General features: G+C 34.9%; 3 protein-coding genes and 1 long non-coding RNA gene across 4 annotated transcripts; 1 reads left to right on the forward strand and 3 right to left on the reverse strand.

Moving 5' to 3' along the window:
* Positions 1 to 449: 449 nt before the first annotated feature.
* Positions 450 to 2541, reverse strand: LOC128888753 (erlin-2-B-like). The gene is made up of 5 exons (XM_054145863.1): positions 2387 to 2541; positions 2018 to 2137; positions 1757 to 1946; positions 1404 to 1662; positions 450 to 1339 (listed from the first exon to the last, which is right to left on the reverse strand). The coding sequence occupies exons 2-5, from the start codon at positions 2123 to 2125 to the stop codon at positions 910 to 912; spliced, it is 987 nt and encodes a 328-aa protein (XP_054001838.1). The 5' UTR covers positions 2126 to 2137; positions 2387 to 2541; the 3' UTR covers positions 450 to 909.
* Positions 2542 to 3640: 1099 nt separating this feature from the next.
* Positions 3641 to 8405, reverse strand: LOC128888744 (SET domain-containing protein SmydA-8-like). The gene is made up of 7 exons (XM_054145852.1): positions 8200 to 8405; positions 6992 to 7187; positions 6369 to 6596; positions 5876 to 6157; positions 4832 to 5119; positions 4537 to 4747; positions 3641 to 4020 (listed from the first exon to the last, which is right to left on the reverse strand). The coding sequence occupies exons 1-7, from the start codon at positions 8277 to 8279 to the stop codon at positions 3710 to 3712; spliced, it is 1596 nt and encodes a 531-aa protein (XP_054001827.1). The 5' UTR covers positions 8280 to 8405; the 3' UTR covers positions 3641 to 3709.
* Positions 8406 to 9268: 863 nt separating this feature from the next.
* LOC128888771 (uncharacterized) lies at positions 9269 to 10487 on the forward strand. Its single transcript, XR_008460329.1, has 3 exons — positions 9269 to 9414; positions 9639 to 9737; positions 10250 to 10487. It is a non-coding gene; the product is annotated as an uncharacterized LOC128888771 (long non-coding RNA).
* LOC128888745 (SET domain-containing protein SmydA-8) lies at positions 9421 to 14442 on the reverse strand. The gene is made up of 9 exons (XM_054145853.1): positions 14190 to 14442; positions 12898 to 12968; positions 12546 to 12762; positions 12218 to 12468; positions 11449 to 11616; positions 11033 to 11259; positions 10734 to 10944; positions 10229 to 10374; positions 9421 to 9716 (listed from the first exon to the last, which is right to left on the reverse strand). The coding sequence occupies exons 1-9, from the start codon at positions 14205 to 14207 to the stop codon at positions 9484 to 9486; spliced, it is 1542 nt and encodes a 513-aa protein (XP_054001828.1). The 5' UTR covers positions 14208 to 14442; the 3' UTR covers positions 9421 to 9483.
* Between the last annotated feature and the right edge of the window lie 623 nt (positions 14443 to 15065).

Below are 15065 nucleotides of genomic sequence, written 5' to 3' on the forward strand. Positions count from 1 at the left end.
ATTTAATTCCAGACAGACAGAGTTGGACCAACTCAGACAGATTTGAAATCATTTGAGACTGTTACCAATGATCACCGATAGTGCTCTTTTATTCGATTACTTATTGCAGCACTAAATAACTATTCATAAATATGACAAATTTGTATATATATAGTATATTGTATATATTAATATATATTAATATATTGGGTATGGGTGTGGGTATGGCACCTCTAGTCCTTTATGCCAACCTCTAGTAATTCAAGGTGACCTCCAGCCCTCCATGTAAGCTTCACCTCAGTGATCAGTATTTGACCACTTTAATCAGTACCTGACCACTGCTAACCACTCTGACCTGAACTTGACCTCTGTAACCCATACTTGACATTTGTGACTAGTCCAGCCACAAGGACCATCTTTTAGTCAAGGGCATTAGTCAATAAGAATCAATAATTAAAAAAAAACATGAGTGGTTCACGAATCTGACGTTTATTTTAACTTATCTTACATTCCTTATCTGTGGTATACAATTAAGTTAATCTCTTTAAAAAAAACTACAAAATACATTACACACAGTAGTATATAAATGAATATAAAGTTTTGAGTGCAGTATTAATACATATAGAATAATAATATTTTTACTAGAAAATTGTACTAAAACTAACGTAACTCGGTATTAGAGAAAAGTTAGAAATACGCAAATTGTATAAATACGTGTATGTTCAGTATGTATACATACATTTGAGTTTGATACATTTTATTCTTCGAAATCATAAAATAACAAATCTTACAATACAATTGTTACTCTGAAATATTCAAACAACTTCTTCGAATTATTATATTCCAGAAACTAATTTACATTACAGTTAGATGAAGGAATTATTATTTTGTGATATACTGTTAAACGGAACAACGATGAAATAATATAAATTAAGTCTCTTTAACCTCTTTAACTTCTACACTGGAATGTACAGCAGGTTCGTTTGACCTACTGTCATACATAAACATTTTTGGTATGTGTTCGCCAAAATATATTTTCGCATTTTGTGCCAGTGCTTCATACTTCTTCAGCTCTAAATATTCTTTAGTAAGAAGTAGTTTGTTTGCCTCTGCATGCATTTTCATTTGATAGTACTCAGCATCAGAATGGCTTTTCTCTGTTGCCAAATGCATAGCATTATCGATCTCAACTATTCTTTGAAGAGATTCCTTTTCCATGATATTCTGATTATAGTAAATTTTTGAAACTTGTGCTTGTTTTTCTGCTTCGATAATAGCTTTTTTCCTGTCAGTTTCTGCATCTTTTTCTACTACTTTTTGATGTTGCATAGATATTAATAACTTTGTTTTCTCTGCTTCCCTGCAATACAAATGCATACATAATTATCATTAATACTGTTATAGTATAACAACAGTATACTCACATTAATTCATAATTTTTTCTGATAGTTTCTGGAATTTTAGGCTTAGTAACTCTAACAGCATGAATACGTAAGCCAGGTGCTAGATCGTTTAAGTCTTTCTGCAGAGCAGTTTTTAAGTTTTCATCTATTTGATCAAATAAATCTATGTATACTTCGTGCAATGTGTGCACAGAGCAGAATTGATTCAACTCGTGATGAATCTTATTGAATATTAAAGTTTGATCATAATCTGCTGTGAAGCTTTTCACTATGTTATATACTATATAATAAAATAATCTTATTAGTACATGAAATTACAACTTGTTATAACTTGGTTTTATTATTCTGTAATATGTAATTCGAAAGATTATTACCGCTATTCGCATCCAATATATTTACAACTTCTATGCGATCAAAGTAAATCATCACACCGCCACTGGTGCCACATGGTACATTCTTTACTTCATCCGTTTGTAATGTAACTTGAACCGAACGGTATATTGTCAATAAAGGTATCATCATATGAAAGCCAGGATTGCTCACTTGAGGCAATAATGCCCCACCCTGTATCATATAATGAACGTATATATATTTCTATTATCTACATAATTTCATATTTATAAACAAATATTTACCCTAAAGTAAACACCGACATGACCTTCTTCTATACGGTGTAAAGAAAAGTTGAAAACAACTGCTAACCATATAAAGAAGCATATTCCAATAATGCTTTGATCAAACATATTACTGTTATGCTAAAATAAATAAAAATAATCTATAATATCTATATCAAAAGTTAATGAAATAATATTTCATTCGTCGTACAAAACTTATGCTTTTATTAACTTATAAGCGGTTCTTATTCATTAATAGTGTCCTGTACGTGTTAACAATATTTTATACAAACATTACTTAATCAAGTACTGGTAACATATTTACTTGTTTTATTCGTCTATATCATAGAGGTTATCCTATAGAAATCTGTCAAGTAATTAGAATATTACCTGTGTTTAATACAGAAAAATAATGTATTAGACGATAATAAATTCACACATTTTGATACGGAACGAATCAAATTTCGGCAGCTTCATATTTTCAAAATATAGCGTTTATATTTTAACCGGTTATGTGTATAGTGCTTTAAGCTTTAACCAACGTATCGGTTTCTACTGGTTTCTGCTACAAACTAACAGTTTTTTTTTTAAATTTACATTGATTTACATATCTTATATTCGCGCAACAATTAGCTATGCAATTTTTATTCGACTTCGTTAAATTAAACAGTGTTTTGCATAAACATTGCGTTTATTATACAGTATTTTACAGATCGGAAATTTTTATTTATTCAAATGAAACAATTTCAAGCGGAAGAGAAATTATTTAAATTAGAAAGATGTAATACTAATAAGCTTCAACAATCTTAATCAGAATAAACCCAGAACTGGAAATATGTTTTTTTTTTTTATGAGTTCTTACAGTGGTGATAGCTTATAGTTATAAATAAAAGCAGCTAAATAGTGTAATACAATTGTTTTTCTTATTAAAGTATTTATCAGTACTTTTTCAATTTATACATGTATAAATATATCTACATTATTGTATGTATAAAATATAAAATATGTATATCTATATATGTAATATGTATATTATTATGTACTTCTAAACTAAACAATATCTGTCGTTCATTTTTAGTTACCATACAATTACTAGAAATATTTTTTTGTCTTATAAATTGTACAAAATCTGGATAAATACTTTCATTCGTAAACAATTTTAAGTTGAAAGTAAATCGTCATTATTATCCTTTTCATACTTTAATTCGATCGCCCCTATCAGTAGGCAACCCAATACTCGCGTGCAAGTCATAACGTTTGCTCAAGGCGCAAATTGGTATTATAATTCCAAAAATGTATTATAATTGTTTAAGAAGATCGAAAAGGGTTCATGTATAATAAAACTCGATCCTTCTCAGCTATTATTATGCACGTTTGCGCCTTAGAGTCTTACAACGACAGCTTTATTGATTAAATAGCAATTAAATTTCACCTCGGTCTCTAAGTGTCGCGGTACGAATTCGACGGCGCCACTTAGACAGGATTAAATTTATTTGTAACTATTCTTAATAGTCAGCGTTTTAGCATGAAATCCATTTATTGTGGCATATGAAAATTCTTCATTTTTCGAACAACAATAACAAGATATTAACCATCTGAAATAATAAAGGAGAAGATTTACTATGATTCTGGTAATAATAAAAGGGAAAAGGAGGAATAGAATGAAAGATAAAGAAAACAGAGCATGCATAGATGTTAAAGCATTTTTTATATTCATTTCTTCGTATTGGATTTATTCTTATGCGATTTCCTTTTGTTGTGGAAACGCGTGTCATCGATGGTGGAGATTGATTTAACGTCAGCTATATTTTGATTTAGAGCTTTCAATTCTTGCAGGGCTCGTTTAGCCAATTTTCCCTCTGGGGTGTCTGCTGGTTCTAAAAGAAGCATCGTTAGGGATTTCTTCAACAGACTTCCGGCTTCCTCCAGGCGCGAAGCAAGATCCGTCGAATTAATTTCACGTGCAGCGTATGCTCTGTTCGCTAACAGTACCAATGGCAAGTGCATCTCGTACAACATTATTCCTAAAAGTTTATTTCAGTTACACGCTGAAAATATTTCATTTGTTATGAAATTAAATAGAATCAAATTATACAAATTTCTTATTTAGTGCGAGTGAAAGTATACTTATTGGATAAGTATTAGATAAGAATAAATTTTACTGGATTTAGATATTAATTTTTTGTTGCATTGTTTCAGTAAACAATGTATGAAAAATACGAAACTGCCTAAATTGAAATAAAATTGTTTAATTATAAATGTGATTTTTTGTTCTAAGAAATAATTTGATTGAAAAATTATAAATTCTGTTTAAACCACATATTTTAAAATACATTGAATAAATAACGTACTTTTTGTCTAAAGGGTTCATCAGAAGCGTTCTTTTAGAAGAGGATATTATGAAATGGTGGGATTCGAATAGCAGTGCTCCACATTATCATTTATCGACTTCTTTAAATATTAATTTTTAAAGAACTCTCTATATTAATATTGTCTCCCTTTAGACGCAGTTCTATCAAGCTCATAAAATACGAAATTACCTTTTAATCGAGATATCCCCGGCTCGACCACTTCTAACACGTTGCACATTTCCTTGCACGTGTCTAGCATTCTCATCATAACTTTCTTCTGTGGATTCGGCGATGCCACTTCTTTCCTGTACGCTGCCAACAATTTCTGCTTCAAGGATAACATCAAGAAATGATTCGTGTGCAGAGAACGCGACAGTTTCGCCGTCAACGTTTCGAGACCCTTGAAAAAATCATTAAAAGAAATGTGTTTACAGAGTTACGATAAACAACGCGCAGTATTGGGACGGTTGACAAAATTACAAACTTTGATATCGTCGTCGTCCGTGTTATCGATGAGGGTTCTTGTTATGTCCAAAGTGGCTCGCACGAGACGACCCCCGATGCTTCTTCTGCACTTATCGCATTGCCATTTTACACCCCTTCCATAGGGATTTATCGTTAAAGGATTTTGCACTCCTACGAAACCTTCTCTACACCTGGGGCACAGGATGCTGCTCATGTACGAGCCCATCTCGTAGGGGTCCATGCATAACGAGCACTCGCACTCGAAGTACTTTCCTCCACGCAGGTGCTCCCTCCTACCTGACGTTCCCTGGTAATTAAATCGGTAAATTAGTAGGTACACCAAGTACTTCAAGAACGATATTTTTATAAACGTTCCGTGCTGCTCTATGCTGTGTTATTCTGTATCATTCTGCATTACGTCCTCTACACAGGTGCTCCTCCCTCCTACCTGATGTTTCCTGGTAATTAAATCACTAAATTAATTTACGTACCCCCAAGTAATGTCCCAGATAGCACAGGGACGTTCCTGAAATTTATGTTTAGAAGACGTGTGTATTGAATATTTGGAAAATGTTGAATTTTTGAAAACTGAGATTTAAAAACAAATTAAATTTTAATTTTCTTTTTCATTTGTTGGTAGATTTTAGTTTACTGTAATTGATTTCTTGCGACTGGATTCTATGAAAATGACGAAAAACACGATTCAATTTTTAATTACCTCCAGCGGGATTCGAACTCACGAGTTTTCTGATTACAACGCAATCTGCTTCGTCACTTACCCATGAACGCCTTTGACGAACTGACTCATATTTTAAGCTTATATAGTGACTCGCATTAATATTCGGACACCTTTTAAAACACAATTCCTACCTTTGAAATTGGTCTAAATAATTTAAACTTTTTTTTGAGAAGTTTGAAGAATTAATTTACTAGGTAGTTCTGATTGTTCTGAATAGTTCCGAATATTACGTACGTATCGCATCTCATATGTACAACAAAAATATTGTATATTTCATTGAACTGAAATGAATTAAAACAGAAATGGCCGTGACTATAAACGAACCAAAAGCGACGAGGTGTAATTGAAGAAAATAGGGTCGCCTTCGTTGATCGGCAGACTGGCGTACACGGTGAGCTGAAAGTCGTTATCTACGGTAAGGTGAGTGTTCCCTCTGCAATCGTGAGCCATGAGGGAGGCCTCCATATATAAACCTCGCAAAAGGAGACCGTCCAGACCTCCCGGAGATCTCAACTCGAATGTGTTAACGTCTAAGATACCGCAAAGCTGCTGTAAGAGATCTGTAGACGCTTCTTCTTCAGGAATCAGACGAAGTGCCCTCACGACCTGCTCGTATAATATTAAAATTGTTAAAAATTGACGAGTTGCTTTTGTTGGACAACGATTAACATAACAAGTTCTTTAAAAGGGTCTTTAGAGTTTTCTTTTTTAATACATTTTTGATTGCTCGATTGTAACGTGTACATTGATTTAAAATAAGAGAATTGGATTTATTAAAAGACAACATTTTAAAGGCCCTTTTTGGAAGATACTTTACATTTATAACGTTTTCCTCCCTGTCTTTCCAAACGGACGTATTTCTTCTTTTATCTATATGAGCTTCCATGGACTCTATTTGTGCCCACAACTCTGGATTCCTTTGTTTCAGAAGCCATAATCGCAGAGGCAGCAACACACCGATGACGTCAGCTATTTTGTCGGTCAGCAGGTCTCTATTCTTTTCAAGTATTTCGCATTCGTCTGGAGTATGATGCTTTGACTCCTCCTGAAGGAGTCATAGGTTTTGTATTACGTTTTCAGGCTTGAATTATTAATAATGAATTTATAATTTGTTAAGCTAATTATTGTCAACAATAAGTGTTTGTCGATAGAATGGCTGCATTGGCGTATACGAATTATATTAGATCGAAAGTTGCATATGGGAAAAAATATATTTATATTTATTTATATATTAAAATATACTTATGGTAATACATATATTTCCCATCGAAGTTTATGTCGAGAATAATTGAATGACCCTCATCTTGAAAGTTTGTAATTGCCAAATAAAATGATGTATCATAATATATTAAATATAACTGATGTAACGTAAATAATATAATATGCGAATTGAAGTATATTTTGCAAACAAAAAATTCATTCAGGTGTTTAATTATTTACCTTGCAGGCAGTGCTGCATAAAGGTGCAACATTGCACTTGAGGCAGTAATATTGCGTGCCTCTTCTGATTTTTGGTAACAAACGCAAACACGCGAAACAGACGTAATCCTGACTGGTCGTCATTGGTCCAACGGCAACCGGTTTTTCTCGAAGTATCACTTCGCCTGCTGCCAGATTTTTTGCTGCCTGCAAATACCTTGTGAAAAAAAATATATACATGGACATGTAACAAATTCCTATAACTCCATGCGCGTTATTCTAAGATATGAAATCTACGTTCTGTTTATTTTAGTCTTTTTGGAAAAATGAGGAGTACATAAAAAGCTTCAAAGGAGCCACATATCAGAGACGAACCGTTTTCGCGTAAAAAATTGTTAAAGTTTTCGCAAATTCTCGATAGAGCGATGCAACGCTCAGGGTCCCCCACCCTAGCTCCTATTCGTGTGCGCACGCGCGATAGTGAAGTGTGACCGCACCACTCAAACGTAATACGGAGCGCGGAAGAAAATGAAACCGTGTTGCGTATCTACGAATTAAATGAATTATAAACAGACAAAGAAAACAAAAGTCATTGGACGAAAAATTCAAAAGGACAGTATTTATCTTATAGTTATCTTCGTAACAGATTACAAATACAGGGTGTCTCAAAAATGTTGTAACAGCTTGAAAGAGGTGGTTCGGGAGGTTATTTGAAGCAACTTTTTCCTTAGCAAAAATGTTGTCCGAGACTTCGTTGAGGAGATATTAACGGAAAACATTGACCAATCGGAGCGCGAGTATGCCGCTGGAGCGTAAGCTACACGCTAGGCGGCCGCGCTCATACGCTATCGCGGCCGCTCCAACAGTATACGCGCGCTCTGATTGGTCAGTGTTTTCCGTTAATATCTCCTCAACGAAGCCTCGGACAACATTTTCGCTAAGGAAAAAGTTGTTTCAAATCACCCCCCGAACCACCTCTTTCAAGGTGTTACAACATTTTTGAGACACCCTGTATAATAGACTTTCCACTTTGCACTCGATGTTTTTTAAATAGACACACAAATGGTATGGAATATAATTTTTACACCTTGAAAATGAGAAAGATGTTGAAGGATGTTTGTGTCCACCACATTTTCACATTGACAGGTGTATCTTTATCTTCCTATTAAAGACAAAATCCTGAGGTCCCCCTCTGGGAAACTCTTGAATTAAAAATGATATAAAAATACCTGCCGAGTTTTTCAGTGCGTGCAATCTTATACTTTAACGGGGGAGTCCCGACGTTCTTTGCCTTTTGCTCCATCGTCATACGTCAGTCGTAAGTTTTTAAAATAGATTCGACCAGGCCTTCCGTTATTCTCGTTGATTAAAATCAACCGGTTTAGTTCGAGTACGGACGGTTTATTCAGACTCGTGGGAGTCGCGGTGTCTTGTTCATTTCCTACGGTTTGTAACTGACACCGAAATACAGGCAGTTGAAGCGGTAGCCGTCTCTCTTTGGTGCACTCCCGATGCGCTATATTATTAGAAGTCAGCGCAGCAGTGCAGCGCGTGCTTGCCGACGATCACAATGCGTGCACGTTACGATCGAAGAATGCGATTATGTTGACGTTCTTTTTTATTAGTTTCGATTTGTTTTCTGTTGGGCAATTAATACGAACGAATGAGGTGTTTAAGGAAGTTATACGAGAGTTATACAGGGTATTTTGTTTAAATGATTCAATATCTCACGAGGGAGTGAAGTTATCAAAAAAAAAAGCTTTCACAAAAGTTACTCGGTTCAAAAATATTTGTTTATTTTAAATGGAGCCCTATACAGGATGCCCCAAAAATGTTGGAGGTCCTTGAAAGGGGTGGTGAAAGGGGTTTCAGAAGGTGATTTGAAACAACTTTTTCCTTAACGAAAATGTTGTCCGAGGCTTCGTTAAGAAGATATTAACGGAAAAACTCGACCAATCAGAGCACGAGTATGCCGGTGGAGCGGCCGCGGTAGCGTATGAGCGCAGCTGCCTAGCGCGTAGCCTACGCTCCACCGGCATACTCGCGCTCTGATTGCACGAGGTTTTCCATTAATATCTTCTTAACGAAGCCTCGGACAACATTTTCGTTAAGGAAAAAGTTGTTTCAAATCACCCCCGGAACCACTTCTTTCAAAGACCTCCAACATTTTTGGGACATCCTGTATATTTGTATTCATGATAAGACAGTATTTGTTTAGACCATCATTTCATCGCACTCTGTCCCGATATGCTCGCCGTCGTCTCATCACCGGCCGCAGCCAATGACGTCACAGCGTATGGTGTCAAGAGAGGTGGACCAGAGTGACAACCGTGTCCTTGGCTCGCCACTCGATTGACTCGAGGTTATCTATTGTATATACGGCCTCATACAGCCTCAAATTGAAGCATATTCTTCCAAAAAATAATATAAGATCTTCGAGTTAGGTAACTTCTTGTTCATTTATTAACAAATAAATACATTCATACAAATAATGGTATATTTACAATAAATATTTATAAATCACTGATCGATTGCTCGAGTTGGACCAACGATTCTTTCGCGACGAGACCTATTTGCCCTTCAGGCGTATCCGGTGGCTCCAGGCTCAAGATCATCGCTGATTCCTTCAAGATTTCTGATGCTTCGATCATTTTTGATTTCAATGCAGCTTCGTCGATCACTCCGGCGTTCCATTGCGTTTTGGCGATGAAAAGCAGCGGTGCATGGAGCTCGTACAACGTCATTCCTTCAAGAACGAGACAGTGAGGTTAAGGTTATCTTTGTAATGAAATCTTATCGATTAAAACTAGGATTACGGAGATTTTGTACCAGATTTCTATTATGCAATGATAATAATTCACTTTAATAAGTGAAATCGATTTACTAAAATTAATTATGAGGTTTAGACAAAATTGAAGTTGGATTATATGTTTCTTTTTTTTATATATTTTTTATATAAAAGTCAGCATAAGTGGCTGGAAAAAAATATAAACGGTTTCTGTAAAATCTTGTAAACATAGATTGGTTAAAATCTTCCATGGTCTGTAAACCTAGTGTTAAAATTGTTAACACTAAATTACCAAGCCAATTTGTCCCCTAAACTTCAAACTTTTTTTTGAAGTTTATTAATAATGCTTTTACAGCAATTTTTAGGGACAATTATCATAATAGTTATCTATTGTAATAATTGTTAATTTTATTAAGGTGAACCACCTTCTATCTAATGAAAATTTAATATTATCATTAAATAATCTTTACCTCTTATACGGGAATGGCCAGGCTCGACAACATCCAATACCTGCAGCAGTAACTTACACATATCAATTTTATGCTCCAATACGATGTCTGGTAGATCATCTAGGAGGTACTCATCAACACGACCATACATCTGTGTTAACGAATGCCTGAAAGTAAATTTCAATAAATTAATGTGGGAACAGGTGACTTGCTTTGTAATAAATATAATTTTTAATCATTGTAGTCTGAATAGGCTCGATTAAAGTAGTTTCAATCAGAAGCCTTGGGTCTTCTTAATCATAAATAATAACTAGACTGAGGATGTTTATGCAAATTGATATTTAAAAAGAAAAAGGAATTAGAACTTAAATAAAAAAATAAATCTTATCTTTTAAACAGTATACTCCAATATTTTGACCTGCCATAAATGCATAGACATCTGCAGTCTAATAATAACACAGGAATTAATAAGAATTGTCTATGATTGTACGATTATTCGTATTTAATATTGTTTAATATAATTTACCTTAACATGGTATTGAAAGCATGACGGGGATGCAGAACAGAGTGGTACTTTTTCATGACCGTTTCTCTTTGCTGAATGGCGTCAGCTCCATCTGCTCCACTGATTGCCTCCACTGCCTCAACATCCGCGTGTATAATTTGCAGCACTTTTCGAACGGCTGCTCCACTGGTTGTAAATTCACAGTGAGTGCATTTCCAGGAGCTATCAGGATCTGTACATTGTTCGTAATTTATATATACTAGGAGAAAGGAAAGAAGGTCACCCGTTACAGATTAATTTTATTATGGTATGATAGTTACCTAGAGAGTCCAGAGATAACACGATTCCATTATCACACTTGTTACACTTTAACGAAGACATGTGAGTTCCAAGCTCAGTTGGGTCCGAGCATCTCGGGCAAGCGCACGCGAAATGTTTCCCTTCGAGAAGGTGTTCTCTCCTTAGCATCGTCGGCAATAATGAATGTGTGTAACTGCCATACAGTTCACCACCCGGTGGAACTTTTAACGTGGTGCGCAACCGTATTCTGCAAACGTAACGGATACAATCTTTCTTTACTTTTTGCTTGACGTGACATGTAATGTGCGCGTTTTCTAAATGTAATTGAATTGTCGCCTTGTTTTTCTTAAAATAGGAATCCTTCTTGAGATGAAAAATTTAGGAATGATTTCGAATAACAAGTAGAAGAAGAATAAATTTGAAAAATAAATTTTACCTGTAATCCGTTGGAGAAATACTGTGGCATGTATTGGAGACACAAGAGTGATTCATTAGTGCAACTGTTGGATAGAGAGCCCTGGCGCTGAATCCGTTCGCTGTTCGAACTTCGAAAGTATTTATTTCCAAAATTCCACAGGCTGTTTGAATGCGTTCCTCTGAGAATCTATAATAAATAATAATATTTAGAAAAGATTACATACTATGGAAGCGTCGATACAATTACGAGTTGAGAAGACACATATAAAATTTTAGAAATATTATAATATCTCGTAAATGTTATTTAATAATTAAAATTTTTGGAAGATGAGATTTCATTGAGAATTGTGAGTGGACATTATTCTTGTTTAACTTGAGTATACTTAAGACATACAGTTAGTGTAAGAAATATTCTTACAGCAACTAATTTAAAATAAATAGTGCCTGTATGAATACTTATTGCACTGACTATGTATTGTGTTTGTACATTTTTATTATATCATTAAATATTTTCAAATATGATCATAAAGTGTTGAGAGGACACAAGTGTTGAAAGGAAGATATATTAAAGCCATCTCAACGAAGCTCTTTCAATAATACATTAAAAAATATTACTAATTTTCATGAATAATGTACTCCCTCTAGATAAACTACTAGCTGGATGGAGTAACGACAATAACAAAAGTTTCACACAAAATAAGACAATTTAACAGCAAGCATAATAAAAGTTTTACATAAAAGATTCTAATACGTAGAAGTTCATTTTTTACCAAGTTAACAATGTTTACCTTTCCAGTTTGAGTCTCTTTCTCAAATATTCCACAACGTTCACATGATCCGATTTCCAATGTTCCTTTTGGCTCCTTATTTTATTATGGGCCTCCATGTCTCTCACCTCTTTGTTCCATCTTTCAGGATTCCTCTCAGACTCCAAGAGCAGCCTCAACGGCGTTACACACTCCAACTGAGGGACTCCGTTCGGATTAGTCTCTTCCAAAGCCGCTGACGCGTTGAACTTCTCATTCGCTTCTACGAATATCTGCGAACGGGACATTTAAATTAGCATCTGCTTTCGACGATGCGCGTTTAATCATTTTTCATTTCAGTAACTTGTACCTGACATTCGTAATCTTTGTGCTGGGGCTGGTTCTCGCATTCCGCGGAGCAAACTGGCCACCCGCATTTAGAACAAAGCGTTTTGTCGGCCGTAGACGGCCAAGGTGTGTAACAGGAAAGACATAAGGGATAAGTGAATGCCTTTGGGCCGACCACAAATGGCATTTCAGTGACGATTTCCTCGCCTGCTGCCAATTCCTTGTTGGCCACCATGTACCTGAAACAGTTATGTTCAATCAGTTTTTTATTTGGTAATGAACGTATTTATATACATTATAAATGTATTATTGGAAGGTTGGTTAGGAGAAATTCTTTTAGAAATTTGGTCGTGAGTACTGGTGAAATGAATTACCTTCCGACTTTGTCATTTTGAAGAACTTTGAACGTCGCCGTGCTTCTCACCTCTACATCAGCTACAGGTCCCTGAAAAGAAAATTATCGTGACTTTTGATTAATCACGCCGCGACATTTCTATAGATCGTTTTCTATAGATTCACTTTTTACTGTTTTAAATTACATGCCTATATTTTTGCTTATCTGCAATTTAATATTTATATAGTTATATGTATGTACGCGTAAGTAAATTAATTTAGCATTTCGTAATAACAATATACAGGGTGTCTCAAAAATGTTGTAACACCTTGAAAGGGGTGGTTCAAGGGGTGATTTGAAACAACTTTTTCCTTAGCGAAATTGTTGTCCGAGGCTTCGTTGAGGAGATATTAACGGAAAACACTGACCAATCAGAGCGCGCGTATACCGTTTGAGCGCCAGCAGTAGGCGTGGCTACGCGCTAGGCGGCTGCGCTCATAGGCTACCGCGGCCGCTCCATCGGCATACTCGCGCTGTGATTGGTCAGTGTTTTCCGTTAATATCTCCTCAACAAAGCCTCGGACAACATTTTCGCTAAGGAAACAGTTGTTTCAAATCACCTCCCCGAACCACCCTTTTCAAGGACCTCCAACATTTTTGGAACACCCTGTATAGTTGTTGCGAAATGCTAAATTAATTAATATCTGCTTAACGAAGCCTCGAACAACATTTTCCTCCCCGAACCTTCCCTTTCAAGGTGTTATAACATTTTTGGGACACCCTGTATATGTTTCCCATTGTAAACGTAAAACAAACGTTAAGTGTGAATTACTTCATTACGTCAGAAAACCTAAGCAAACAAAATACGTAATTCGATACAAATCTGTATTTATTTAATTTCGACGATAAATCATAATGACCATCCTAAAATTGCAAGTCAACGCTAAAAAATGTAAAAACGTTTCCAAGCCCTATCTTAGTGTTTCGATCCACCAATAACGACGAGATTTTTGTGACATAAAATCATTTTCAATTTTTAAACAGAGAAACTGTAACAAAAAATTAATATAACATTACATCTGTTAATAGATGAATACTAATGGTATCGTATAGTGAATACTAATGGCTTCATTCGTCTCGTGACATAATTTTTGTTTGCTGCTAAACTAACATAGAATTGAAAACTCGAAGAAACTGGAACACGGTAGAAATGCTCAAAATCTAATAAAAAAAAACAATTTATCTAGGTTGGAATGGTGGTAACGCACACGATTAAAAAAGACCGCTAATTTCAATTCCAAACAACAGTTTTATTTAATCATTTAAACGTACCGAATTTTGCTGCGACATGATCGATCAACGTTGACAATTGGACAGTTCCCTCGATTCTTGCGTTGGCAATTAAATTTCGCGATGGGCGAACGCAGACAGGTTCAAACAGACTGAAAATTGAATCTATACGATCCTTTATATATATGTATGTAATCACTCTATTAAAAATATACCACGCGCAGAGACTGCCAAAGGTACGATGCTAGAACTATCATGGGCTTTCGTGAAGTTTCGGTTCGCTTTGAAAACGTTTAGTAGCGCTACCTCGAGTACTGTCGGTGTATTTTTGGACCTCGAAACGCACAAAAAGATCCAAACTGCTTCAGCGACTGTACGAAATTCTCTTTATTTTCAACGAGACTTCGTAATAACGAAGTCAAAGTTGAGTAACAATTGAGTATTTCAGGGGCTGCTTTGATAATTTTGTAATTTAAATTGTTGAATTTGTTTGTGTAATTAGAATTGTTTTTTTTTTTTTAATTCTGTACCTTTACAATGAATCGTTTATAACTATCGTTGAAGTAATGATCATTACTATATATATTACTATACTATATACATATATATACTACATTCGTAGTGTATTACATTCCAATATACAATATTATTTATTCAAAATTAGTTTCCTAATTGTAAACACATTTTTACTATACATCAAACACGTTAATTCATTTCATTGTTTATCATAAAGCTACTATATCCTATGTACCATATTTCTAACGCAAACATTTCGATTTATCCCAAATAATAATTGCAATTCATGAATTATTATTGAATTCATAAGCTTGTAATACAAGCCTTGTATTAAATTCAATTCCTACAAATACAATAATACAGTTAACATAAATTATTAATATAAAGTTTCTTTGTTTCTCC

The sequence above is a fragment of the Hylaeus anthracinus genome, unplaced genomic scaffold, assembly GCF_026225885.1.
Source record: "Hylaeus anthracinus isolate JK02 unplaced genomic scaffold, UHH_iyHylAnth1.0_haploid 11994, whole genome shotgun sequence".
In the NCBI taxonomy this organism is placed as follows: Eukaryota; Metazoa; Arthropoda; class Insecta; order Hymenoptera; family Colletidae; genus Hylaeus; species Hylaeus anthracinus.

Coding starts and splice junctions, on each gene's coding strand:
- LOC128888753 (XM_054145863.1), bottom strand. CDS start 2,125: ATGTTTGATCAAAGCATTATTGGAATATGCTTCTTTATATGGTTAGCA. Junction 1,663..1,756: donor TATATTGGATGCGAATAGCG/GTAATAATCTTT, acceptor TTTATTATATAG/TATATAACATAGTGAAAAGC. Junction 1,340..1,403: donor AGAAAAAATTATGAATTAAT/GTGAGTATACTG, acceptor TTTGTATTGCAG/GGAAGCAGAGAAAACAAAGT.
- LOC128888744 (XM_054145852.1), bottom strand. CDS start 8,279: ATGACGATGGAGCAAAAGGCAAAGAACGTCGGGACTCCCCCGTTAAAG. Junction 6,158..6,368: donor GGGAGGAAAACGTTATAAAT/GTAAAGTATCTT, acceptor TTATACGAGCAG/GTCGTGAGGGCACTTCGTCT. Junction 4,021..4,536: donor GGGGATATCTCGATTAAAAG/GTAATTTCGTAT, acceptor ATAAACTTTTAG/GAATAATGTTGTACGAGATG.
- LOC128888745 (XM_054145853.1), bottom strand. Junction 10,945..11,032: donor GTTATCTCTGGACTCTCTAG/GTAACTATCATA, acceptor AACAATGTACAG/ATCCTGATAGCTCCTGGAAA. Junction 9,717..10,228: donor TGGCCATTCCCGTATAAGAG/GTAAAGATTATT, acceptor TCGTTCTTGAAG/GAATGACGTTGTACGAGCTC.